The following is a 22,985-nucleotide window of genomic DNA, read 5'->3' as shown; positions in this document are numbered from 1 at the left end:
AAAGATTAAATAATAAAGGTGACAATGATGATCCTTGCGGTACCCCACAAGTAGTGGGTGTTAGAGGAGCTGTAAAAGCACCAAGTCTTACTGATTGCGTGCGTCCTGTAATAAAAGAGGTAATCCAACTTAAAGCAGGACCCCTGAGGCCGGCTTGTTCGACACGGTTGATAAGAATGGTATAATCAACCGTGTCGAACGCTGCCGACAGATCTAAAAGCACCAGTGCCTGGTGGATGCCTCTGTCTGCATTGCGTCTTAGGGTGTTTTGGACAGCAAGAATCACGGCTTCAGTCGAGTGACAGGGACGGAAGCCGGCCTGATTAGGTTCGAGGTATTCAGAATTCTCTATGAATTTGGACACGCAAGTAGAGATGTGGGCTTCCAAGATTTTTGATGCATATGGTAATAAAGATATTGGCTTATAATTTATCGGATCACATGGGTCTGCTCCTGTTTTTTTTATCAGTGGGATGAGCAAAGCTTTCTTAAGGCGGCTTGGCACCTTGCCCTGTGACAGCGAACCGTTTAACAACGGAAGGACGCCCTGTGGAATTGCTAGCCCCACCTCCCTAAAAATATGTGGGGGACAAGTGTCATCCGGCGAGCCAGATTGAACACGTGTAAGGAGATCAGACAAAATTTTAGCATCGATGGGAGGGAAGGTATCTAAAATAGAAGAATTATAATAGACATCATCCAGAGGAGGAGGAGGCAGTGAATTTAAAATACTCTGCGTTATAGTAATGATTTTATTTTTAAAAAAAGCATTCAGGGTTTTACAAAGCTCTTGAGTAGGAGTAACCTGAAGGGTAGTTCTGTCACTGTTACTAAGATCGTTAACAATATTGAACAGATCCTTTGTCTTATTCTGTGAGTTTAAAATGTTCTCGGAGAAATAATCAGTTTTCTGTTTCAGAATAGATTTCTGGTACAATTTACGGGCAGTACAATAATGTACTTTGTCTTGTGGTAAGTACCTGGTCCTCCACTTCCTCTCTTTTTGACGGACTTCAAGTTTTAAGGTCTTCAGTTGTGAAGTGAACCACTTGTGTGCGTCATTAGGGCGTGAGCGGGGGAGATTCACACAAGGTGCATGGATATCAGCTGCCTGTTGTATCCAGTGTGAAAAGGCTTCTTCAATGACATCGATGTCTTTAGTCATTGGAGGGAGGGTAGTGGCCAAGGTGTCCAGGAAAGCCGGTGTATAAATGCCCTTCTATTTCCTAATTTTCCCACCTGCTTGAGATGACTGTTTTGTGCCTCGATCGATGATAAGTGTGAAAGATATGAGGAAGTGGTCTGACCAGATACAGGGGATTATAGAAGAGATGGATAAAGTAAGGTTCTAGACCAGACTTGATCCAGACTGTGCCCCTTCTCATGAGTGGGAGAGTGGATCTGTTGAGTCAGGTTCAAATCTAAGAGTAAGTCCCTAAGTTCAGCTGCCTGGGGGTCTGCCTCAGTGTCATCAAACCAAAGATTAAAATCCCCAAGTAAGACTATTTTCGAATAGTTTGTTACAAGGGAAGCCATTTGTTTGGCCAGGGAAGCAGAAAAGGTGGGCATAGGTTGAGGGGGTCGGTAAATCAAAACCAGTAATAATGCACCACTATCAGTATCAGTCTTAAAGACCACATTCTCCGTGCTGGCTAAGACTAGAGAGGGAAGTAAGGTAAATTTATGAGTGTTATGAATAATGGCAGCTACTCCCCCCCCTTTTTTCCCTGAAAGACGGTTGGCATTCAAAATGTAATAGTCGGCTGGGACGGAGGCCAAAATATCTGGTAATGAGTCCTGATTAAGCCAAGTCTCAGTTAAAAACATGATATTGGGTTTCTCGGATGTCAGCAGTAAAAATATATCTATTTGGTGTTTAACCATAGAACGTGTATTAAGGTAAATACAATGGAGTTTAATCTGAGCTCTCAATGAAGGTTGAGAACCTGTGTATAAGGCAGAACAACTAAGTTTATCAGCTGTACCATTGTTGTTAGAGATGCCATAAAGGGAAGTGCGTTTTAATACATGCGGGGGTATTTGTGGGCAAAGGTGATCGGGGGTCTTAGAGTTAATAACTCATGAGAGGAGTATGTATGTGTTAGTCCATAGGTTATGGCCCCTGGCCCCGGTCGGCCGCGGACGGGCACAGACGGGCTTACCTTAGGCGCACCTTCGGCGCGCCATCGCCGCGCCCGCTGCGCTCCCGGATGCACATGACGTTTTAAGCCCTGCCTCCCAGAAGAGCTAGACCGCTAGCTCCGGTCCAGCCCAATCAAAGATGGCGCCTCGCCCTCCACGCAAACGGCACCGTCAGCCGCGGTGGAACGGGGCGGGGTACAGTTCTAATACACAGTTACACAGTGCACAGACAGGGTAAGTGATTAAAAGTATTTCGTTTTTAAAAATTAAGCCAAGACAACCCGACATCTAAATCATGCCAGCGCTGCCTTAAATTGTCAGCAAGTAAGTAACTGTGCTCGGTATGGCGCTGCGTGTTGCAATCAGTCCGTTCCCATAAAGAACCTCAGGTGCTGCCACCAACATTGAGTCCACATGGAGCTGAAAGATGCCAACGACCGACACGCAGAGGTACTGCTCACGAAAAACTTCTGGATTCAGTTTGTGGAAATTCTGAGGTAAGGAACATGAGGCTAGAAGTTTCTATCAGATCAACTGTTACTGCCATTGCAGAAACATGCACTCCAAGAAAATACCATGTGACCACCATGACACCATGTTACCACCTACCAACAAGATGCAATTCCTTTTTCTAGTCAATTATAAAATATAAAACTTGCATTGACATTCATGAAGTTTTTCACTGCCACACTTCCAAGGCCCACATGTTTTTCCGTCTGCAAGCTACAAAGTTTATTCACTATAGAAACAATGACCTGTTGGCTAATGAACCAGGAAGCCACACCATAAATCCGGGAGAAAGCAGAGAGCCTTTAAATTTGAACTTCTAAGCACTAGGTCAATATCAATTACTAAGGAAAAAAATGGCATATTTAGTAATAAACCTCTCTGGGACAGATAAGTGGTTGAAAATATTACATGAAGGTATTGTTACATTGCAAGCTAGTCAGTCGTTTAAAACACTAGGATGTTTTTGCCATTACTCATGGGAGGAAAAGTCAGAAATATTTAAAGTGCGTCAGCCCTGAATGTAAAAAAATATATTATTCACTATTATTACGGGGCAGTTCTGTGATTAAATGGACAACAAGCGTTAGGCAGGACAGAGCAAGGTGGCAGAATGGGACAGAAAATATGCCCAGGCACCAAAATAAGGTTTTCCCTATTAGGGAATCAGATAGTTAAATGGTTGCGCTACATTTGCACATCCGGCCAGTTTTGAACTTGAAAAAACGTGCTGTTCAACCCCTTGCATGCTGATGACGAGCTCAGCTCGTCATCAGCGTTACCTGCCGTGTGCTGATGACGAGCTGAGCTCGTCATGTAACGCGGTAATTTTTAAAATGCCGCATACCGTGGGAAAAGCCGCCGCACGCATGCGGTTAAGTGCTTTGCAAGGCATGGGAGACTGCATGCATATGTGTTTGATATGGGCAATGTTTCTAGTATTATTAGAAAATAACAGCTAAAATAGCCCACCAGGCCATAAAAAAGCCTTCAAACAGCCAAAACAACAGTTCACTGATACTGACACATTGGCATATAGGCCAGTTCAACCCTGAAGGTAAAAAAGCAGAAATATGCATGTACGATTGATGGACGAAACAATATATCTCCATTCAATGATTCAAAATTTGTCATTTTTATTAACATACCTCGAATTGTTTTCATTTTTAAAATGTTTTTATGAACATAGGCAGAAACCGTCCACAAAACACAGAAAATGGACACCCAAAGCCCATTCACCTGCCACAACTGCACTTTCTCCTGCCTCCGCACACCAGACCCGCCGACCACACGACCGTCAAGAATAGGATCCGATCACCTCTGCTGCATTCTTCTGAACACCCACTCCCTCAAAAGACAAGCCGTGGACATATTGGACCTTCTTGATTCCATCTACCCTGATGTCGCCTTCTTCACAGAAACCTTGATGAACCCCACCTCAGCTCCGGACATAGCAACTGCCATGCCTGACGGCCACAAAATCATCCACAGGGACCACACCAACTAGCCGGGAGGAGGCATTGCCATCGTACATAAAAACACCCTCTGCCTCACAACCAGCTCTGATGACCATTCACCCAACATTAAACACCTCCACTTCCAGATACAGATCACCAGCCACCAGGGCACCCTTGTCTACAGACCTCCAGGACCCACCCCCCTTCCGCGAAGCCATAGCCGCTTCATCGCTCACCAGGCTCTCGCCTCAATGGACTACATCCACAGCACATAGACTGCGCTAGTTGCTGCCACAGACAACATCCACACCCTTCTCGACTGAGGCAAAACGGCAGCCCTCAGCCGCTTTCGACAATATCTCCCTCCACACCCTCTGAGCAACAAAGACCTAGAATGGATCCACTCTTTCCTCACCTGCCGAACACAGAGTCAGACTTCCACTGTTCTACCCAGAACCCACAGAGAACAGCTGCGGAGTGCCTAAGGGCTCCTTCCTGAGCCCCACCCTCTTCAATATCTACATGGCCCAACTTGCAGCCATTGTCAGAAGCCACAGACTCAACATTGTCTCCTACGCCGACAAAACACAGCTTATTCTTTCCCTCACGCAGAGCGGCCAAGAGCAACGTCCACACCGGGAGGAAGGCGGTCGCCACATGGAAGAAGGACAGCTGCCTCAAGCTCAACACAGACAAGACCAAAGTCCTCATCCTGAGCTTCACCCCCTCTGTCTGGGATGACTTCTAGTGGCCCACAGCGCTCAGACACCACGGACCACGCTCAAAACCTCGGTATCATCCTGGACTCCTCTCTCTCAAGGAACTGTCAAATCAACACCGTCTCGGCCTTCTGCTACCACACGCTCAACCTGCTACAGAAGATTTTCATGTTGATCCCCAAAGAGTTCAGGAAAACGGTCACCCATACGCTCGTCAGTAGCAAAATCGACTATAGCAATGCACTCTATGCCAGCACCACCCAGAAACTCCTAAAGAAGCTGTAGAACATCCAGAGCACCTCTGACCGACTCATCCTGAAGATCCCCCCACTGCAGGACATCACTGGTCAACATAGAGACCTCTAGTGGCTACCGATCCACCAAAGAACTACCTTCAAGTTCCTACAAATCCCTCCACAAAGCCGGACCTGCATACCCTTAACTACCGCCTCCCTTTCTACACACCCACAAGACATCTCCGCTCTGACCTACAGGCCCAGGCCACCATCCCACACATCTCCCAAGACCCCAGCTGGAGGAACATCCTTCTCCTACCTTGCTGCGAAGACCTGGAACTCTCTGCCTCTACATCTCAGGCAATCACAGTCACAGCCTCAATTCAGTAAGGACCTCAAGACCTGGCTCTTCAAATGAACTGCAGACCCACCCCTCCCCACAGCACCTTGAGACCCCAACGGGTGAGTACTCGCAATTTCCAAGAAACCTGATTGATTGAAAATGAAGGAGACTTAGTCAATCTATCGCGTGCTATTGTACACATTCTTACATTACACATACAATCAATCTAGTTCGTAGCAAAGCTTGCTTATAATTTAGTATTCATATTCAAATTATCCCAAGGATCCTTGCTTACACTGAAGATCATCGGTGCAGGTGGAACTTTCCCTGCCCCTCGCTATTTGCTTCTTGGTAAATAATAGACCTAGATCTACAAATCTACATGGTGCTTCGGTCTGGATAGAGGTCCCAGAGGAGATATTCAGGGGCCCATCTCCAGCACAAGGCTGGTAGCCTTTGTATGCTCTCAAATAGAGCAGCCCAATAGGCAGTGAGCCTAAGACAGAACTAGAACACGTGAAAAAGGTCCAAGCCTGACACCCTACATGGAAACATTCTATGCAGCCTGTTTGAGGTCAAGCACATATGACGCAGCACATTAAAATGCACTAGTTTAAACTTGCATTGTATGTTACCATGCTAAGATAAGCCACTATTTCCGCAAGTCACTATCTGTAATGCTATTCCTTATGTCTTCCACCATAATTCCTTCAGCACTGTCATGTCATCTTACTCATGAATACCAATATACTACTTGTCACTGTACTACCTCAGGGTTCAGTCTGGAGCCTCATGTCTTCTGTATCACCTCTTATACTGCGCTATATGACAGAAATTGCTCCACATTTATTGAACAAGAGTCTCTTGCAGGCACATGCATCAACCTTCTTTGTGAGCGCAAACGGTGCGATTCGCAAAAATCTCTATTTGCGCCCGCAAATAGGGCTTTTGCGATGTAAGGAACTCGCACTTTAAGAAATCACAGTTTATTGTGATTTCTTAAACTGTGATTGCAGTTAAGGAATCGCAATTTGCGATTCCTTAAATGCAATGCAATGACCACTTTTAAATAGCGATTTCGCTATTTGGGGCTGCAAATTACATTGCAATTGAACTGCTTGGTAATTTGTAAAAACTTTGAAAAATGCACTAAAGTGCATTCTTCAAAGTTTCATGTTTCACACACACATGCCCTTGGGGCATGTGTGTGCACAACATGGGTGCACATCACAATTCCAGGGGTGCAACAGGGTGTCCTTTTGACACCCTTGCACCCTTGAAATTGTATGCGCAATTTGCGAGTACCTATTAGTACTTGCAAATTGCACATGCAATTTCCGAATCATTCCTTTGGGCCTGTAGGCCCATAGGAATGAATGGGGAGCCATCCCTTAGCAGCGACTCGCAGTTTGAGAGTCGCAATTAAGGAATGTTTAGAAATCGCTATTTTTATAGCGATTCCAACATGCATAGGCTTTTGCGAGTCCTTAATCGCGATTCCTTAATAATCGCAATTAAGGACTCGCAAAAGCCTACATTGATGCATGTGCCCCAAAGTGTCTAAAACCTGTGGAATCTGCCCTCCCCAGTTAAGTCAATAAATGTCCTCAACCCTATTGCCTTCCAAGCTCTGACATCCATTCTCTGGATTGTAACCTATGAAAGACAAGCTAGGACCTGATTGGCAACACCAGAATAAAATAGCATTCTAGCCACTCAAAACTGTGTAAACATAATTTATCCAGCATATTTCACATATTTTTTATGTAGTTCAAGCAGACACAACTATGGGTCAGAGCCTTCATGACCTGCCATCCCATGCATTAGATCACTGGAATGGTTTTCTTAAAGATCATACCAGTGAAGCGCATAGTGATTTTGATATGTTAGTACTTCCTGGAATGTATATTTTGTGATGATCATATCCCAAAACAAGGGCAACCAAATTATTTTCTGAAGTAGAAGAGTAGGTGGGCTTTTTTCTTTCTTAAAAGGTGGGTAGGGAGATTGTTGTCAACTAATTTATGAGTGGCTTGATATCGTTTAAGGATTCCTTGACAAGATACTGTTGTAAATTGGCAGCAATGGGTTAGCATTAGCAGAAGCCATCTTGTAATTAGAAGTTATCCTATCCGCTTTGTGAAAGCCATTTTGTATTTCTGGCAGCCATTTTGTTTTCCATGTGCTCGCCATGGGCTCTGTCCTACCTTTCTGTTAACTGCTCTTGTAGTCTGCCTAGAGACAAACTATGTTTAGCATCTTCCACCTTCGCACATGCCCAGAAGGGCCTAGCTAGTACAATGCACCTGCTCCTCTAATATAACTGTCAGGCTATTTTTGCTGCTGTATGGAGAAGTAACTCTCCTCCCACTTTGTTGAGCAAGTAGATCTTGTATGCTCATCTTAGTCATTTTTGCAGGCTTACATGAGCCAGGACTGCCCCATGGTCTTATGCTGAGTATGTAACCCTAAGCATATATAAGGCCTCTGTTTTCTGCACTCCTCAGACTGCCTCATTCAGTTGCTAAGGCTTCTGTGTGACGTAATCTTACTCATTTGAGGTTAATAAAGGTGCCAATTTCTTCTTTGTTGGTTTAAAAGGAACAAGTATCAGTGGGACCCCTGTGAAAGTTTCTTTGTTCTACAGAATGACGCTCCAACGTGGACTTCATCTGAGGGAGTGATCTAGTCAGGAGACAGAAATCTACTGTGGAGGACAGGACAGGACTCTACTAAGGAGGTACTCTGTGCACGGAGATTCTGGGGATTCTCTGTCTCTGCAGCCCAGTATATTTCTGGTCCTCCTGATTTTGGTCCTCCACATGATGTCACCCCTGACTGAGAACATTTTTGGAGTGAGTATTTTAAAAAAAAAAGACAGTTAGGTCATTCAGAAGTTGTCAGTTAGAATTTTGACAACTATTTGTTTGGTAAGAGTCGGTTTGATGCCTTTGATTGGTAAGGTAGTTAAGTAACACTTAGGAGTTGATTCCGATTCAGGAAAAAACGCTCCGAATAGCCGTTCGGAGCGTTTTTCCCATACGAATCGTACCCTGCAACGTCCCGCGTACGTACGTCGAAGTACGATTCGTACCAGGAGCCGGACGAAGAGTACCTTAAGCGTTACTTTGATTATATAATATTTGCATATTTTGCAATATTTTTGGCATGCCTGTTTCAAGCACACATCGAAGAATGTGTTGCTTTTTGGAGGTACCATAGTGCGATGTGAATTAAATTAGCCAGCTCCCTTGAGGGAATAGCTAGATAGGTTTAGGTATAAAAACATATTTTTCCTTGGTGATTCTGTATCCCCAGGGAATTAAAATATGAATCCTTTTTCTGCGCAATTTTCTGAATGGAGATATGCAGAGCGATTTTTTGGTGTCCTGCCAGCCAAAGCTAGTGATTTGAGTGTATTTTGGCTTCTTGGAAATAAAACAGTTTGTTGGGCTGTTTTTGCAGTCTTTTGGAATACTATTGAAAAGCGCTTCTTGTAAATAGGACTTACAACTAGTATTTACAAATGGTTTGGTTTAAGTACAGTCTGTGGGCTGTCCTTTGTTTCTGTCCTAAGTGTTGATCTGTGGGTTAAATATGTGTTTAAATGTCTATGTGGTTCGTGGTTTCACATTAGTGATACTTCTGTAAGTAAATAGCGATTGCGCTATTTATGAAATAATGGCTATTAAGCGCGCTGTATTATGTGTCCTGAGTGTTTGACACTTTCTGTACATGTCTGCAAAGAGCTCAATATGTGTGTTTGTGGGGTTTCTTGTTGTCTTCAGTCTGTTATGCAAAATGTCATTTAATTAATATTAAGTAAAAATTAAATAAAAATCCAGAAATGAACCATATGATATGCTAAATAAATTATATGTTACTATTTAAATTATAGAGTAAGCAACTATGCACATGTACAAACTGACAATGCTTAAAAGATAAAATTAGAATTCACATTCAATAGGAATAAAAAAAGGCCTCAAAAACGAATTGTGTGTTTTGCAATAAATAAACTTACAGCATTTTCCTTAGATATATTGTATTAGATATTAACAGGCAAACACATCATCTAAAAACATTGGATGTTGCTGAACTTCACACACATTTTAGAACTAGAAATGTCTCAGTTTTAAATACACTGTCCCCAAGCTTACATTTCAACACTAAGAAAAGCTTTACAACGGCTGTGTTTTTACTGCCGCTAAGCAAGCAGCTGTCGTTTTTGTAGGCCACGGAGAGACAGGGCTGTTGACTCAGCTAAGTGGAAACATGGTGTAAAATCCTGCATTTCAGACTGCTGTTTTAAATAAGTTCCAAAATCAGGTTCATTATTTTGTATAACAGGAAAACATTTCAAGTGAGGATTTCCTTTTTTAAAGCCGTTTTTATAAGCAAATTCTTGGTTCTGATGTTAAATAATTGCCCTTTTTAAAAAAGTGGCGCAAAAATGTTTCAAGTTAGGCTTCTGTGCTTAAGCTTATGAATGAATTCGTCTAAATATGATAGGCAAGGGATGCAGCTTGCTTTTCCTATGTGGAATTATTAAAAATGATTGGTTTAAATATATTTTTTTTAATTATGAAAAATTATTAAAAAAATAAGTGCTTTTAAATTCGTTTTTTAATATTTATAAAGCTTAATACTCACACTGTGACCTCCTAGCATTAAAATTTAATTTAAGTTGTATTGTACCGCATGATGAGGACATTTGCATATGAAATATCACTATGCGCAGGCGTAAAAAGCTCAATTTTTATAACGGTATATATGATTATTTTCAATTTCTAACTCCTGGTCTATGTAATGAACATTCTGATAATGGATATTATGCAAAGAAATTATAGGATATTCAATTTTAAGTGCCCCAAATATCAAAGTCGAAATTGGGTAAAATGCACTATTTAAACAACATTTTATTCATTTAGAGTAGCTTTTAAAGTGCCTTAGGCTTCAGTAAATGCATACATTTAGGTATAAAACAAATAGCTGACCTTTATATTGCTGCAAATGTATACTGCACACTGCTTCTAATTGAAAATATGTATAAAAAAACAGCAGAAGTTATTGAACTGACAAACAGGGGAATGGGTCAGTTTTCTGCTTTAACTGTGACTTTGAATTAGGGAAAGCTGCATTTGCACACAGAATAGGACAGCTGGGAACAGTTAAATGTCAGCTCTATATTTAGAAGCATAGCTTGGCTCCCAGAGCAAGGTCTGCGTTGCCATTTTGACCTCTGACAGTTTTTGAAAGAGGACAGGGGAAGATTAACAGATAAGCTTTACCATATTTATACAGCACTAATGCTTAAAAGCGGAGGCAATGAATTTGCTAAAAGGATTGGGGTTTGGGTATTCATTTTTTTTTACCTCCTCAAAAGTGCTATGTACCTCCTATAACTTTGTTTATGGCCAGTTGCTACAAATAGGGGTTGATAGTGTTGACAGAAGTGAAACCTGTTTCATGTTTCCTACTGTCAAAATGGAGGAAGGAGGCTAGCTCCTCTACAAATTAAGGCTAGATAATATGTATGACGCTCTCTCCTTTTCTCAATTGTTTTTTAGCCTGTCTAAACTGTCTGTGAAATAGCAATGAGAAATTTAATTGGCTATTCAGTAATACTCTTTTAAACATTGTTAGCATTAATAAAATGAATTAAAATATATGTTTTATTACTGCCCATCCTGTTCGATGAAATTATGACAGGATCAGTAGTCTAGATTGTTGTTCACTTATTTTGATTTTTAAGGGGAATTAGATGTGGGTAGTTTTGTTCTACAAGTCTTAGGTGATAACACCATTATTGTAGTTTTGCAAGGGCATTGCTAGTTTTTTATTAGCTAGTCTGTGTAAATAAACTGACAGTCCTTATTAGAGCTGATGTTGCATAGTCTGGATCATGAAAAGTAGAACGCAGGGAAGATGCCCATGGGATCCTTAGCAAAAATGTTTTTAAGAAAATGTTGTTTTATAGATAAGAAACCCTGTTAAATTAGCAGTTTTAGATTTTCCTGCTACTCCTATAACATGAGAGCATGGTCCTAAAGCATACAATGTAGGTATAGCCCACAAATCTGTCACACCTATCTCAGTTCTGAGCACTGAAGCTGACTATGATTGTAATCATTTACATGTAGGAGTATGGGTAAGATGTGTTAGTATTTCTCTGCATTTTATGTTGGTTTGTAGACCTTGTATACCCTGTAAAGCACTCTGATACCCTCACAGGTCAGGTTCGCACTCTATAAGACACTAAAATAAATAAATACATAAATAAGAAGAATAATTTTAGAAGTGTCTGCAGTCCTGTAGAAGTAATGTAAAGTTTATGAGCAAAAGTGTAGAACATTTCCTTTTTTTTTTAGGGTTTTTCAGATTAGTACACAGAAATACACCAATGTAAGGATTTAGGGTATGTCTGTGTTGTTTTTCTCTTTTTCCTCTGAGTTTAGTAGACTTTCTTGGCTGCTTGGGATTGGGTGATGTTCCTTTTATACTTGCCAATAGGTGCAGGCTGTTTTTTTTTTTTTTAACTCTCTCATAGATAGATGAAAGTGGTTCTTGGGTGCCTTGCTAATATATGCGGCGTCCCAAGACAAGGAAGTATTTTGAAACTATCCTCTCTGTTGATAGACTGTTTCTGTGCCTTGTCTGAAGACCTTTTGTTCTGTCCACCAATAGATATCTGCTGCTTTACAACCATTGCCAGAGGGACCCAGACATCAGATTCAGGCTGGGGAGTCAGCGTCAGCACGAGTCCATCTTGAAGCCAAAGTGAAGATAACCAGCACAGGCATTGCTGGCAACTAGGACCTCAGTGAAGGCGGAAGCCCTATGATCAAACGTGTACCCCTGCCACTGTCTTGAGCGAAAGATGGGGTCACAAATCAGAAAGGAGAAATTGTATTTGATGCCCAGTTGAGAGTCACAGACCGACCAGATTGGCGAGGAAGCTTTGCTTGAGGTGACCCTTTTGAAACAAGAGATCCTAGCATCAGGCCTCTGAACCCTGGTCCTAAAGTGAATACAAGTTTGCTCCTTTGTTTGTTGGTCAAGAGGTGCCTGAGCACACTGGATGCAATGTTTGGCCCCAACGAATGAGCAGTGCGCCAGCAGAGCAATACAGGAGTTAGGGAAGGACTTGAGATTAGGGTACAGGTGCTGCGTCTCTGTTGCCTTTTAGATTGAAGTGAAGAAAACTGGTGCACTGACTGAGACACTGGACAGGATCGCTAAGAGCATTTGCTTGGTGGGTGACTGCCCTATCCTGAAAGAAGAGACTTTTTCCTTGAAACTGGACTTTGATTTTTGAGTTGCGAGTTGTGCAGCTCCACCGTGGAAGCAACAAGAGCCTGCCTGTGTGGCTCAAACAGACACAGGGAGAAGACTCCCCTCTAGTTGGTTGTACAGCAGCTTCAATTTCCTCAAGGACTTCTTCTTATCAATAATGTACCCCTTTAGTAGTCCCATTTTTGATGAGAAGCAGCCCTTTGCAGCTCTTTGTCCTAATTCCTATGGCCCTGTGTGGTCCTCCTGGTCCCAGATATGATTGATGTTCTAGCCCTCATAAAAGGAAAATGTAACAGTCAATTTGAAAATGTTTTTATTAGATATGTGTTGTTGGCTAGTCTGAAATTTAAAATGAATAGTCACTGAAATGTATAGGAGCCCTGAAAATGTTTACTAGATGATTTTAGGATTTGCTTTTGCTTAGGACTAGGAAAAATAATTCTGTTTGTGATAGTGGTCATTACTTTCTCCTGCTATCTGTATGTTAAATATGACCCAATGCTTCATTATCTTTGTATTCCTGCTTATGCTTATATATACCCGCTTAATGAAATGTTTAGAATGGAAAATGCCCACCTAGCAATGAATTAGGAAATTGATAAAATTATGAAAATTAATGTATAAATATTTTCTATGTTCCTACTGGATCATAGGAATGTCTTCAGCTAATGTTAAAATGGTCGTCTGTTGTAAGTTGGCAGCTATAAGTTAGCATTAGCAGAAGCCATCTTGTAATTAGAAGTTATCTTATCGGCTTTGTGAAAGCCATTTTGTATTTCTGGCAGCCATTTTGTTTTCCATGTGTCGCCATGTGCTCTGTCCTACCTTTCTGTTAAATGCTCTTGTAGTCTGCCTAGAGACAAACTATGTTTGCATCTTCGACCTTCGCACATGCCCAGAAGGGCTTAGCTAGCAGAATGCACCTGCTTCTCTAGTATAAATGTCAGGCTATTTTTGCTGGTGGAAAGGAGAAGTAAGTCTCCTCCAACTTTGTTGAGCAAGCAGATCTTGTATGCCCATCTTAGTCATTTTTGCATGCTTACATGAGCCAGGACTGCCCCTAGGTCATATGCTGAGTATGTAACCCTAAGCATATATATGGCCTCTGTTTTATGCACTCCTCAGACTGCCTCATTCAGTTGCTAAGGTTTATGTGTGACGTAGTCTCACTCATTTGAGGTTAATAAAGATGCTCTTTTATATTTCAGCTTCTGTGCCAATTTCTTCTTTGTTGGTTTAAAAGGACCAAGTATCAGTGGGGCCCCTGAGAAAGTTTCTTTGTTCTACAATACTACTAAGTATGCCTTGAAAAGGAGCCACATTTGCACACCGTGACTCATAACTTCTTTCTCTCCTAGTTACTTCTGTGTCTTTCACTCATTTTGTGCGTTTTTATGCCATTCATTTTTCTGCTTTACTCATTTTATTGATATTTTTCGATAAAGTTGGGCAGAAAATGAATCATCTGCAAATAATTTTCACACTCATAGTCTGGTAGACCAATGAGTACATATGGAATCATGACTCTTGGATTTTTCAGTGATACTTCCTTTGAACAATAAGAAACATTTTGCAATTGTAAATTGAAATGGACTCAAGTAAGCCTTCAACCCTAACATTAAATACCCTATCCCTCTCCCCTGATGGATGGGTAACCACTTGCACGAGGCAATCCTCATTTAATGTTACCAATCATCATGCGTGGGCCCCTTTGGAGTCTCCTTTGGTTGAAATGTTTGTCAACTTTCAGAGTGTAGGAGAGCCATCCCTTGATGTTGAGTATCAAATTATAACCATAAATGAGTTGTCGGGTGCACTCAGTAACTGAATCGCTCTGATCCTGGACTTTGACGTATAATGTTTTTTAAGAGAATTCAAGACCCTCTCAAATTAACTAATTGAAAGGGGTTAACGCAGACGTTTGATAAAACGCTCCCTCAAATGTGCTTGCTACACACATAGCGAAGTAGGTCTGCAACCGACAGACAGAGCAACACTCAATAGAATCACGTGTCACAACCTTTTGCCCTGTCATGAACAAATTGGCAAAGAGCATTTAAAAAACACCTGGAATGTCTTTGCCACACATAAGTTGGCTTTAGATACACCTCTCTTTGCATTTAAAAGAGGACGTAACATCAAGGATCATTTAATGAGGGTGCACAATCCTAGAATGAGAGACAGCACTATCCATCCCCTCCTAGGCGTACCCTCTATTTTGGGGTAATGTAAATGTGGTTCTTGTACTGCATGCAATTAGACCTTGAACACAAAAACTTTTGACCATGAAAATATTCACCATACTCTCAATTTCTTTTCAAACTGTAACTCCAGCAATGTTATATATTGTATTCACTGTCCCTGAATTGATCTATATTGGGCAAACCATCCAATATGTGAAAACCTGGAATTGTCAGCATAACAGCAGTATTTGCTGCAAAATAACAATGGCACCCCTGGTAAAACATTTAATTGAAAAAGGGCACAATGAAAATGATTTAACATGGCAAGGGGTCAACAACTAACACCTACAACATCGATTGGAATATAAATGGATCTTTAACTGTGACTCAGTTTCAAAAAGCCTTAATACATAGGAAGAATGGTAGAGTATCTTGTAAACACCTCTTCCATCATGAGTTTCAGATAATTCTCTATTCTGATAGGGTCCTAATGTGGTGAATAATCCCTTCATTGTGGCATTAAGCCCCCTGATTATGAAATTCCGACAAGCTCTGAAAATGTCCTGCTTAATAATTGAGCTTTGTTAGCAATGGTAATTGTTCTTGTAAATACCTGTTTCCCCCCCATTATTTCATTACCTTAATTTGTGTCTAGTGTTTTTATGTACTAGTGTGGACACAATGCGGCATTGTCCAATCTATAATCACGCTACTGTTTCCATGACCAGGCTGTGCAGACTGGTCACACACCTGCACCTCTACAAACAATTTTTTAAAATAAATTATCTTCGCTCTTAGGATTCGGTCTCTGGAACTAGGTTACACAGGACCCGATAGCTGTGCTGTGGTCCCCATTCAGACCGACTGGCGCTGAGAACCTTCAGAATAATCTTTCCCTATTCTTATACCCCCTTCGTGGAGCATCATACAATTAGTTTGCTTGCCCATAAGGTGATTATCCATAGAGTTGAGTCTTAATTGATACACGCTTAATTAAATTTGCCCGTACTCACCTTAATTTCCATTGTATCTGCGACACTTAGTGCCGTTCTTGTGGGCATTCCTGCCAAACCTACAGGATTGCCCTGCTTGATACCAGGCAAGTGATACAACTATACTTTACTCATAGTCTATAGATAGGTCCTCTATACAATATTTTACTCTTTCTTCTCTTTAATTCTAAGATACCAAGTGCTCTTGCTCGCATCCTGATGATGACCTTACAAAAAATCAAAACAAGGTCGATATGCCATTGACAACAGACTTATATAGACTCCTAACATACTGTTTTCCTCACCACAAACATGAGCACTGGATCTTTTTTACAGAAATAAACATAAATTGAGACTGCAATAATGCAATGAATTATTTAATTGCAAAAAGATCTATCTGTCTTCATTGTATGCCTTGGTATTGTATACGAAGACACACTATAAACTGTTGTTCTTCTTCTACTATGAGAAGCAAGTCCTTCTTTATATATTACGGAGATTAAAATCCTAGTGAACCTTTGTTTTCTAATATAGTATACTACCCCATGTATTATGGGGTCACCCTTGTTAAACTATATACTTTTAGAAAAGTAGGCATTTTTCTGCCATTAGCCATTTGGTGCTTGCTGGATGTCTCAGATCACTGGCTGGGCTGGGTGACAACTTACTTTCTGTATTCTCTCTAGACAGCCTCTGCCAGGAAGAAGGATGTTAATCCTTAAAACCCCATGACAGCCAATGGCTGCAGGAGGCCGGCTGAAAGTTCACTCTCTGTATGTATATGCTGTTAAGCATAAGCTTTAAAGTATTGCGAACTTAAGCTCTTCGACCACAGCAAAAGCTGCCGTAGTAGAGATCTAAAAGAAGGTGTCCTCATGCTACATAATGCGCAGTCTGGGAGGCGATACCTCTACATAAGTAAGGCTGTGGACTAGCAAGGAGAGGTTGTGGTATTTTCACATTTTTCAGGGAAAAGTTAGGACATTTTTATACTGGCTCCTTCTGTACAAAAACAGATTCTGAAAGGCTCACTAGTAAGTATTTCCTTGTTGCTCTCTAGGCACTAAAGCGAAAAGGAGGAAAAGACTTGTCTCTTTTAAGAGATACTGTATTTGCAGGTACTAACATGTAGGTGTGGTTTTAAACTATACATCAAGAGGGCAGCAGATAACTGATTACATAAAAAAATAAGCATCATGAGGCAGGACAGAAAAAATAAATCAGCTTTGTTATGTGTCTATTTAATTGCAGTTCTTAAGACAATGAACTTTGGACCACACTATATTAAGCTGGCGTACCTGCTTTTATATCATGCTGTTGGCTAAAGTTAGGACATACTATCACAAGAGTGGGAACTGGAGCTGGGAACAAGACCGAGGTGCCCCTTGTCACCCTTTAGCATTGCTCATAGAGCCGTTTGCTTGTAGACTGTGTAAGGCACTAGAGGGGAGGGCAGTATAAACAAGAACACATACCCATGTGGATTCAATGCATGCTGATGGCCTGTTGGTATACTCGTCAGACCCGGAAGTCGCTCTGAAAGTATTAACGAATGAGATGGAGCAATTTGGGAAACAAACCGTACTATCTGTGAATAGCCAAAAATCTGCGTTATTCCCACTGGAGCGCTGAGAGGGTCCCCACGCACTATTGGTATACCGTGGAAAATAGACACATTTTGTTATTTGGGGATTGTGGTGACGCACACAACCAGGACAGGTAGCTTGAACGTAACTCTAAAGAACTATTACTAAACATGAAAAATCCCGTAAACTACTGGACTAAGCTGCCCTTATCTACGGCGGGCAGAATAGCAGGCTGGTGCTTGTATATTTGTCAATGCAGTATGTATCAAATCCCACAAAGGACATTCAAAGACTTAAAATCGACAGTGAAGACTAGATTTATGGGAGAAGGAAAGAAGCAGAGTAAAAATGGACACACTTCAATGTCCTAGGAATAAGTAGGGTTGGGAGTACCTGATCTGGAAGTCGATTATCAGGCGGTACAGTTGCATTTAGCAAAAGAATGGTATGACGCACATAGTGGAACAGGTGAATGTTTGTTGGAAGGTACGATACAGAAAGAAGAGTTAATGGGAAGATAATGATCAAGTGCAAAGAAGACCTAGAAAAATATGCATGTTGTGTATGGTATTACATGCTTGGCAGATGTAATGCACAGATACGCAGGTTCCTCCTCTTTTACCCATAACTTGCCACCATTGGAGATAATGGTATTTCAGAGGCGAGACCGAGGACTAGGTATGGTTAAATAGAAGAGGGCAGGGTGTATGCAGGCTGGAGATCTATACCGGAATGGGGCATTATTGTCATGAGAAAGAGCTTAAGAAGCCTTTCAACTAGAGACAAGACAGTTCCTACATTATCATGCAGTTAAAAGAACAACAGAAAAAACATGGTGAACGGTATTGAAAGGCACAAATAAATCGATACATTGGACCTTGTGTAGCAGACAGACCAAGGCGGAGGAGTATTCACAACATTATAGGGGCCGATTATGATTGCGGTGAATCCGCATCCTCGGGGCCGGCGGAAGCCACCGCCGGCCCCGAGGATGCGGATTCACCGCTGCGGTGATTCACAAGACCCCCCGCCAGATTAGGATGGCAGGGGGGTCGGGAAGTCCGTACGCAGCTTTTCCGCCACGGTCCCACGGCGGAAAAGCTCTACTATGGTGGCGGTGTCTCTCAGACACCGTCCACCATATTAGAAAATGCTTAAAAACATGCTTTTCCGCGGCGGATTTTCCGCCGTGGAAAAGCATGTGGAACTTCACTGCGGGGGCCCGTTGCGGGCCCCCTAGGTGAAGGGGGCGTGGGGGGTGCACATGGGGGGTACCTATGGTACCCCCCTGCATTTGTATGCAGAGATCGGCAGGCACCGCGCGGTGCCTGCCGCTTTCTGCATACAAATGCAAAGTATGCATTTTAACATTGCGGCGGGTGCAGCTTGAAGCTGCACCCGCCGCAATGTTAAGGATTGAGGATGTGACCGCCACCCTGGCGGTCACATCCTAATCTTCACGGGGGGAACGCCGCTGCCCATGCGGACGTTCCCCCCTACTCTATGGTGGCGGACGGACTCAGGTCCGTCCGCCATCATAATCGGCCCCATCTGGCGCTGAGGGCAGACAAGACTAAACTTCTCATGAAAGCCAAACAAAAATGGGAGACCGACTGTGGTGAATATTTCATGCATAAACAATGGATTGAGACACTAACACTCATACATACAACTAGGGCTGGGTGGTAAATTCCGTTCCGCTCGCGGAATTTGCAGAATTTGGGTAATTTTGTGTTCCGCGGACAATGCAAAATTGCCCAAGATTCTGCGCTCCGTGACTTCGCAATTTTTTTTGCTTGTTCGCGTTCTCAAATGCGTGTTCACAAGATTTTTCCCATGAGCACGCAAACAGTGATTGCGAACAGTAAACAAGCATCGCGAACAAGCAATTCCACGTGTTCGCGTAATTTCTGCGTGGTCGCAGAGATTTTATACCGTTTCGGGGAGATTTGCGTAACGCGATTACGCAAATTTTGACCACCCAACCACTAGCAACAGCAGATGTAGGCTTATAGAATTTAATTTTGTTCATAGTACTTGCATTACTTTTGCCATAAGTAGTGCTTAACTTGTAAAAGTGTCCAAAGCTCTGCTCAGAAGCCCACGACTCGCGCTATTAAATGCTGCGTAGTCTTGAATTTATCCAGGTTTCTTCCATCCCCTACCAGGCACTGCTGCCCCTGTAACTCACTCTTGCAGGTCAATGCTTTTTACCTTTGTGCCGGGTTTTCAGTCTTTCTCTTCCACCATCTTTTGTCTGAGGAGGAAAAATAAATGGCATTCCCTAAAAATGTGTGCCGGTGGGCCCCACCAGAAACCACCGGCTCAAATTAAGCACTGCCCATGCTTCATAAAGTAGATCCACAAAACATTGTAGAGTGCCCCATGTGCAAGCTTGTGGAATCCACCTATTTACATTGCACCTGGAACTGTCCAATTATCTATTAGTAGTAGAAACAGATGATACGTTGATATCAAGGACTGAATGTTGTTTTATAGGTTACCCACAGGTGTGTCTGGTGGGAATGAGGTCGCACTAAAAACAGGTAATGAAGAAGCCTATTGATTTTACAATGCTATTGGCAAAAGGCACCCTGTGATATATTGCCTTTCTCCTAAAGTTCCAGAGGTGTCAGGCTAGCTCAGAGATGGAGGAGAATGGTGTACTGCCAAAGAAATAAGGTTGAAGCTAGTTGGACGTCATGAGAAATTGGCTGAAGATTTAAATCTATGGTGTGCACTAACTAAGTGCTTGCAATTTCCTTCAGATGACTTCCCACCGTAAACATAAGGTTGCCATTGTGTTCTGTAATTATTTGATAATGACACTAAATTGAGCATTGTAATATGTAATACAATAGCTAAGATGTACATCGGGTGGGCTATAAACTTTAAAGGAACTTACAATCTTGCTATAAACTAGTACAAGGTGTGCTTTTATTGCATGAAGTTATGTATGCAAAATTTAAACAAGAACATTACAAAAATATATGTTTCTAATCAAACTTTGATTAAAAGCCTGCGCCCTGCTGCATCGGTTTCAATCGTCTCACAATCTAGGTTTTTAACATAGGTATTAAACATGTAAAAGCTTTGATCCACCTAGAAATTTACCTTCTCTGCCTATTCTAGCTGTTTTTTTCGCACTTTTCTTATCTTCCTTGACTTGTGACTTCATAGACTTACTCTGTTGATCCTTTTTACTCTTCCCAGCTAGCGTAATAGAAAAGAGAGCACAACAAAGATGTTAGCTGCTAAAACACACACCGGTGCTGCTTTTCAGGTGCTGTACTGTAAGGGAAATGGGGAAGTGTGATATTTCTATAGATATTATTTTAACCAAAAAACTAAAAATCACAAGATGAGCTTCACCGCAAGTGCAATACTGAGCAGCCTCCAATTAAAATAAAATAAAAAACTGAGAGCTGATACCTTTGTTGTAATGTCAAATGGGGAATTACAAGTGGGAAGTAATTCACATATGGCCTGATAGCAGGATTTGTCGGCCCCATCGAGAATCACAAACACAGGGGTTAATAGTTTCTCACCTGGGCACAACGTATTGGTGAAAACCCAACCAAAAATGGAGAAAAAGGTGCAATTAGTGTGCAAAGACTGATTCCTGCATGCTATTCCACATTATCTTGCAATCAGAAGAAATTCTCTCAGGGTAATGGCAATTCCAAGAGGGCGATAGACCAAGTTGATTACCGGCTTACTTGTAATGGGCCTTGTAGGAAGCTTGCTCTTTATATAGTAATACTTAAAGCCAAAACCCTTGATACATGTCCCACATATTTTACTCAATACATTTTTATTATTAAGGGAGCAAACGGTTCTGGTGTTTATCTTGGAGCACCCCCAGTATGCGTGTTTGTGTTTTGAGAGCCAGTTTTTCTGCTTCAAGACAAACCAAAACATGTAACCCAGTATAGGTGGAAAAATATAGAAAGTGCCTCATGTAAGCAACCACCAGGGAGCAATTGGTAGTTTCTTAACGATTTGCTCAATTTTTCATCATTTGCAACATTCCCATATAAATGGAGGAACCAGCACCTCAACAAGTTCGGAAGAATGTTGTATATGTGTGTCTTATTTAACTCTGTTACATGTGGCACACATCTCAAGCTCCCCACTGGGTCCCTATAGAGGGGGCAGAAAAAGCTTCCTCACAAAAAAAAAATATCATGAGTTGCGTGTAGCAATCAGCAACGTCTTTGATTATTTCTGCACACACTTATGGTTAAAACCAACATACCATGTTTAGCCACTTTTTACTTACTGGCAATTTCTTCATTGCATAGGGACCACATTTCACCCTGTGTACACTGGACCATAGAGCCACCGGGTGAATGCCTACTAGTAGGCCACAGGGAAGTAACAGAAGAGGGTTTATTGAAAAGTTCTTGGTTGCTGCCGGCACTGGCATCTATGTGCAGACACAATTATTTTAAACAATTTAGAAAAATTTCAAATTCGACCCCAAAAATTTTTTTGCGCTAAAGACAAATTTGGATTCCTTAGAAGAATCACTTATTAACAGAGTGGTGCAGCAAATGTTAAGTCTTGTATCTAACCGCTGCACCACCAAAAAGTGTGGATAGATCACTTTTAAGGTCCTGAAGAATTGCCTTCTAATTGAAGTAGCGGCAAGAAACATGTTGACCATAAATGCGCACAATCCTGTGACCTTATAACAGGGTTGCGCCAACTCTCACGTTTTCACCAGGATAGTGGCCACAATAATTTAAATAGTTCTGGGTGGACCACTAGTTCCTGTTTTAACCTTACTTCTTTTTGGTATACTATATAAAGAGCCAGAGCACCTTGGGATTGCAAGCCCTGTTTTAACCGCACTTCTACACTCTCCCCATTCACACTAACTAGGGCCCTCACACGCACTGCACCTTACGGCAAAGGAAACAAAGATCTCCACCAAAAAGCCCCGGCAAGGGCACCGATTAGGTATTGCAGCGCCGCCCCGATTAGGACCAGACCCGATGATGAAGCAAGACACCCCACTGTTGGGGGTGTGTGAGGGTCTCTTTTCCGAAAGGAGGAATTTTTTTCCTGCCTACAAGTGTGTGACCCACCACACACCTCGTGCACGTCGACCTACAGTGTTCACTAGGAACTGCATACCTTTCTGCTTATAAAGTGTTCTGATACCCGCAGCTCTTGCCAGCGCTATATACAACTCTCTAAATAAATTGCAGGACATGGGACTAAGTCCCCAAGTCCTGCAATGGCTGCCAGCAACATGTTTCTTTATGCTGCTAGCAGCCAATTAGGCTCACTCCTGCTGGAGTCTGACTCCTGCGAAGCAAGATGACTCAAGGGAAAAAAAAGCTCACTGGGTCACTCAGAACCTCAATATTTTGAAATTGAATTAGAGTCCCTCAAACCCAACCGTCCAGTTGTACAAATATTTTTGGTGGTGAATATCTCCAAAACTAATGAACAAATTCACACTAATTCACAAAAAGCATGCTTTCTGGACCAAGATGAAACTTCCTTCCAAATTTTG

General features: G+C 41.9%; 1 protein-coding gene across 8 annotated transcripts in view; it reads right to left on the bottom strand.

Annotated features, from left to right (window-relative positions):
- ANKMY1 (ankyrin repeat and MYND domain containing 1) overlaps positions 1 to 22,985 on the bottom strand; it is a 639,442-nt gene that overhangs the window by 124,729 nt on the left and 491,728 nt on the right. For 5 of the 8 annotated variants that reach the window (XM_078666447.1, XM_078666450.1, XM_078666454.1 and 2 more), the window contains one exon: positions 20,573 to 20,671. The exons of the other annotated variants lie outside the window; for them this stretch is intronic. In XM_078666447.1, coding sequence (XP_078522573.1) covers positions 20,573 to 20,671 — 99 coding nt within the window. The remainder of the gene's footprint in view (positions 1 to 20,572; positions 20,672 to 22,985) is intronic. 8 annotated transcript variants of the gene reach the window in all.

This window comes from Lissotriton helveticus, chromosome 11 (assembly GCF_964261635.1).
Source record: "Lissotriton helveticus chromosome 11, aLisHel1.1, whole genome shotgun sequence".
NCBI classification, from domain to species: Eukaryota; Metazoa; Chordata; class Amphibia; order Caudata; family Salamandridae; genus Lissotriton; species Lissotriton helveticus.
Note: the sequence above shows the minus strand (reverse complement) of the source record. Positions and strands in the feature narration are given on the sequence as shown.